A 5,675-nucleotide genomic window follows, 5' to 3' on the forward strand; every position below is an offset into this window, starting at 1 on the left:
GAGGACCTCAAGAAAAGCTAAATAATACCCAAGTTTGGTTTTAAAACCAATCTACTCAAGGTCAAGTTTAAAACTGATCTTGATAGCTCCTACATGCTAGCATCTTCTCAAGAGTAAGGCCTTAAAATTGACCACGAGACCCAAGCTTGGTTTGAAAATTACTCTTGCTAGATCCTCTATTTTGGAAGGTGAAGTTCAACGCAAGTTAAAGGATGTGTAAGATTAGTTTTAGGACCATTCTTGGTAGACCCAATCTCCTTGCAATGGAGAGCCTTGGTCATAGAGGAGGGACCTTAAGTTTGGTTTTAAAATCAATCTTGGTGAATCCTCTCTTTTGGAAGGTGAGGCCTCACATAAGCTGGATGATTCCCAACATCCATTTTAAACCGATCTTGGTAGCTCCTCTCCCTAGTATCCATCTGGCCTTATGCAAGGTGGAGGATACCTAAGATCAATTTCAAAACTGATCTACCCAAAATTCGTTTGAGAGTCGGCCTTGGTGGCCCCTATCTATTGGAAGGGAAGAGCCTAATTAAGAAAATCCTTCTCAATATCCACTAAAGCAAGAGGTTTTAGGTGGTATTTGATTCCCTTGGAGTCATAGCTATGGTGCTTCAACCTAGCCCATGGCTTGTAGTTGATCTTTCCTCTCACCTTTCTCATTGGGGTTTGGCCTAATGGATTAGGACAAATGGGCTACTTTTTGTTCATTAGATTCACCAACCTTCCTTAGTATTTTACCACTGACTCTTATCCATGATTGGATCCTCCTTCAGTTTCGTCACAATGGTCCCCCCTCCTCTCCTTAGATTTCCTTCCCTTATAGTAGATTCGAACATTTAATGCCCATCAACAAGTAGTTCTAATAGTGCCAATGGCCCTCCTTTAATGATGGGAAGAGTAGTTGAGGTAGTACTTGAAAAAGATAGCCTTTAATGCCCATAAAAACTTACAACAAGTTAGGGCTAGGGATTGACACAACACTTAACAACTTATAATAGGTTAGGACTAGGGACTACTAACACAATACTTAATACTAACCTCAATTTCAGAATAGTCATGTTGACTAAATACAAAGGAAAAATGAGGGATGGCCCTAATTAACAAAAAAAAATGCCATCTTTTCATAGACCCTTGCAAGCCAACAAGAGACATGATAGAGAAGAAAATGATTAGGATGAATGCTCAAGCGTGCTTGTGCTTCATCTTTAATCAGTGAGAGGTCAAAATAGTTACGATGGATTATCTGTTTGCATGAATGGCGAGTCCCAGTTAGACTTGATCTAAATGCTCTTTAGCTTAAAGAAAAGAGACCAGTTGCCACTTCACACAATGGCACCTATTCAAACTATTTATAAACTACCAGAAGTTGCCCTGCCTAAAATAATGGGATGGGTGGGTTGTCATGGGAAGATCCTTTACACATACACTGCCCACCTAAATTTAGTGCAAGTAAAAATGGAGCGTTGTGTGAAGATGGCAGGAACCTTGAAGCTAGCATGAAAGTTGCACAACCTTGAAGAAATAATTGATTTGGTAGATTGGATCTTCATTGCCGACTAGCTAGGTATGGTTGCCCACAAAAGGGCTCATAGTAAGAACTATGTGGAATCTACGTCGGATGGTAGGAAAATGGTAGGTTACTATATGTGAACTAGGTTGCATGCCTACCATGTATTTCGAGGGATTTGATTGGTTCAAATGGCCATTCAGCCCTTTTTTTCTGTGTGTTGTATTGAAATAAAAGTGCCAAGAGTGCCTCCATATGGGCTAATTAAGATAGAATCCTACACATTTTAGACACTTGGCCTAAATGTTGTCGATAATGGTCACCCAACCTTGGGTGTAGTTGGTCTAGAATAATCTTATGTATTTCATTACTTCTAACCATGAGCCATGACTATATGTATCTGCTACGTTGAGATCTTACTTCACAAATTATTTCCATGCACAGCCATTGTTCGGTCATCTATGAGTGTATTTTAGAACCCCTTAGAACCAGATATTACTGGCCGAAAATGCGATCATTCATTGCCCTAGCATGCCAAGCCACAAAATCTTAGACATCAAAGCCCTCGGGTTTCCTTTAGCATTAAAGAGAAGTACCCATTTGAGCTTGTGCCTTGGGATATCATAGGTCCTTTTCCGGAGTCCTTGCAAGGAACATGTAATCTCAAGGCATTCTTGTCCAATTTCCATATTGTCGGATCAAGGAGTAATGACAATTTTAGCCGAGTGTTTGGGGGTGAACCTCTCCTTTTCCAACCCATATCATCCAGACGATCAGTTTGACAGAAAGGTTGAATAAAACAATGAAATAGATGATGAAGGTGTATGTTAACTCGTCACACGACAACTGGGATCAAATATTGCCCTACATGTTACATGTATATCGATGGACAACAGTGCAAGCATCAACTCCTTCAGAGCATTGTATGGTCGAGACCTTCAGTTCCCACTTGGTTACCAGACGTACAAGTTCCAGGTAAGTTCAAGGATGTAGTGGACTGGTATCAGCATTTGCAATAGGTCCAACCTATGTTACGTGCGGCGATCATCAACCACCTCCGGATTGCGAAATCTATAGGAAGCCATGCAGAGGCTGCCACATGTCGAAAGGAGCGCCGAGCACGGGGGGTCCCACTCCCTTGCCTCCTAGCTACACATGCCTCCCCAAGCCCAAAAAGAGCCGGCTGGGATATAGGGAGGGTCTCTCAAAGTCCTTCTTATATCCCAAGATTCCCATGATCATCCCATGCTTATGGGATTTCTATGAAGCCCAATTATCCACGTGTCATCTGTGTGTCCCAAGGACCATTAGCCCTCATTAATCCATTAGTCCAAGGTAACATGAGGGGGTTAGGACCACACCACGGCCCATATTGCCAACCTAATCAAGACGACCACACCACTACAATGAGGGCCGCGAAGACATCAAATACCATGAAGGAGAAGAGTGACTGTTGCTCACATCTATCGCATTAAACCATTTGTATCAAACTACAGGGGGAGATGTGGCACGATCAGCATGTTAGTGCATCACGTGCTAACGTGGCACCATGCCACAGTTGTAACTGATGAAGATGTGGAGCCTTAGACGTGATCTGAATGATGATAGATGAGTTCCATCTCGAGACTTGATTTTGAATGCTTCTTTGAGTGTTGTTGTTTTTTGTAGTGTGTGAGGCACTAACATCCACCAAGAGCTTGATGGACGCAGGCCTGTGGGACTTGTCTCCTGGGACACGTAGCTCACCACGCAAAAACCCCGCAGGTGGGTGCTCGGCGGTGCAGTGGAAGTGGCACATCGAGTGATGTCACCCTTCCCATGATCACAGGTGCCATGCCAAATGGAAAGATGCCACGTATGCAAAGGAGAGGAGATGTGGCACTTTTGATAACCCCCTAGTAGAAGAGAAGAAGATTGAAGAAGAAGAAGAAGAAGAAGAGGAATTGTGTGTGATATGATTGAATGAAGAAGAAGAAGAAGAAGATGTGGAGGAGCTTATTGCCTCGTCTTCTTCGTCGCTTGCACAGCGGCCCCGATAACCTCGAAGAGCTTCTCGACAAGCACCTCAATCTCTCTTCCAAGAAACCTTCTTCCCCCCATGATGCCTCTCGCCTTCTCATTAGTACCCGCCGTGAATCTCTCTCCTTGTATCGCGAGATCTTGCGCGCTTCTCGTCACTTCACCTGGAGAAATGAGCACGGTATTCCGTGGCGCGATGTGCTTCGCGCCAGCGCTCGGAAGGAATTCGAGGAGGCCCGATTCGAGTCCGATCCCGAGATCATTGCCAAATTGCTCGTCGGAGGGAGGGATGCATTGCAACAGGTCGTTGATAAAGCTGTGAACAAGCAGAAGGAGGCCTTAGATAAGGCATCGAGTGAAAGAGATCGCTAGCCCGGACCACCTATGCTTGACGGTTTCAGAATCTCCGTCTCAGTGAACATGACATACTCTGTGTTTGTTCCCTTTCGTTGTTTCTGATTTGAGAAAACAAAAACTTTTGACGCAACCTCCGTTTTCTTTTCATGAGGCTCCTTAAGACTGCCGAAACTTTCTTTTGGCTATAGTTTATAGCCACCGTTTAACAAACCGAAGCAAACAGAGGACATGCTCTATGAAAATGCAGACAATCTTGTTTCCACCATGGAGCTCCTCTTCTAGTCCAATACAGAACAAGATTCCTTAGTCATAATTGTCTTCCGTAGGGTGTTCTTATGTTCATAAAGACGAGCAATTTTCTTCAAGGAAATCAGCACATTATTCCGTTATTAACGATGCACGATCTTGTTCATCATTTAGTTAGAAAAAAATACCAGGGCCATAGTGAATTTTTACTGCCCTCTTTTAATGCACCAATTGAATTATCGTGAGTTGCGTGATCCATGTTTGGTCAGCATTGCCGTGTAAAATGAATGTCTTCATGAGTACGAGGGGAACTCGTAAGTAAGACATGCTCGTTGACAGTTCAAATTCCCTCTTGGATTGGGATAACCTTTGTGGAATATATATACAGCCATGTAAGGATTGCTTTGTACAGTCTTCTAAAGAGAATGCCTAAAGTCCAGGAAGAACATGCGAAGATGACATTCATCTTTTGTAGTCATGAGGTGAATGAGTCTGTTGAGCTGCGGCCTGGCGTACTAATATTTGTTAAACAATGACTAAGGTTATTCTTTCCTTACAAAAATATCTATGTTGGGGAACATTATGTAGATAGCTAGCTTTGAGAGAGACGAATCTCAACAGGCAGAATATAAATGCTCAGTTGAAATTCTGAAATGGTGTCAGGTTTACTGAGCTTGTTAACATTATCTGTACTTTGCTTGTCACTCGTGCTACACAAGGGATAAAAAAGCATGATCAAAATACATTCAGCTTACAAGGCAAATCTAGGTAAAAAGACCAACCCCTTGCATCCTGTCGAAGTGTATATCCACTTCCACTTTAATTAAATTGTGAATGATGTCATATTCTGTCTATGCTATGCAAGGCCAACAAATCCATTGCATTAAGGAGAGAGCTAGGGGAATGATTTATCTAAGGTGATGTCCGTCTACCAGGGTGCATTTACAAATTCTTCAAGTAGTATGGCTGTACCATGGCTAGAGTCGGGCTCTACAGCCTTCTATGAGCCCCTATTCATGGTGAAAGTAGTGTAAGAAAACCCTCTGAAGAATGGAAGGGGGAACAATTTGAGAGGATCTTCTTCTAGGGCTGACCTAGGGGCAGAAGAGCAAGGGCAGCCTCAACGATTAGGCTGCAATGCCCAGCCAAATCTGGAGCTAAGGTAACAGCAGCAGAAAAATTGCTGCCATGTGGAGCCTAAACATTCCAGGTGAGCAGCCCAACAGGATAGCAGCCAGGGAAGGCATAGCAGGGAGAAAGATTAACACACACACTCTCTCTCCTACTAATTGCTGACTGAACTGAAGAAAAATGTACTCACAAACACAAGTGGAAGCTGTGAGAATCTGAGGAGGAATATAAGGGGCCTCTAAAGAGGGAAATGAACTCTGAATAAATGTCTGCCCAATAGGGCTGAACGCAACTAAAAGAGTAAGTACTATATGACTTCACTGCAAAGGAATGGAACAAGTACTGTAGGGAGGGAACTTTCACTTAGAGCTGTGGACTGAGGGCTGCTCTGATGCAGACCCTTGGCTGCTGC

General features: G+C 43.3%; 1 protein-coding gene across 1 annotated transcript; it reads left to right on the plus strand.

Annotated features, from left to right (window-relative positions):
• Positions 1-3,424: 3,424 nt before the first annotated feature.
• On the plus strand, positions 3,425-4,539 carry EMB1793 (LYR family of Fe/S cluster biogenesis protein). Its single transcript, XM_087387500.1, has one exon. The coding sequence runs from the start codon at positions 3,473-3,475 to the stop codon at positions 3,899-3,901; it is 429 nt and encodes a 142-aa protein (XP_087243626.1). The 5' UTR covers positions 3,425-3,472; the 3' UTR covers positions 3,902-4,539.
• Positions 4,540-5,675: the final 1,136 nt, after the last annotated feature.

The sequence above is a fragment of the Dipteris shenzhenensis genome, chromosome 16, assembly GCF_047967505.1.
Source record: "Dipteris shenzhenensis isolate YYH24624 ecotype China chromosome 16, Dip_SZ_1.0, whole genome shotgun sequence".
Lineage (NCBI taxonomy): Eukaryota > Viridiplantae > Streptophyta > Polypodiopsida > Gleicheniales > Dipteridaceae > Dipteris > Dipteris shenzhenensis.

Coding starts and splice junctions, on each gene's coding strand:
- EMB1793 (XM_087387500.1), top strand. CDS start 3,473: ATGAAGAAGAAGAAGAAGAAGATGTGGAGGAGCTTATTGCCTCGTCTT.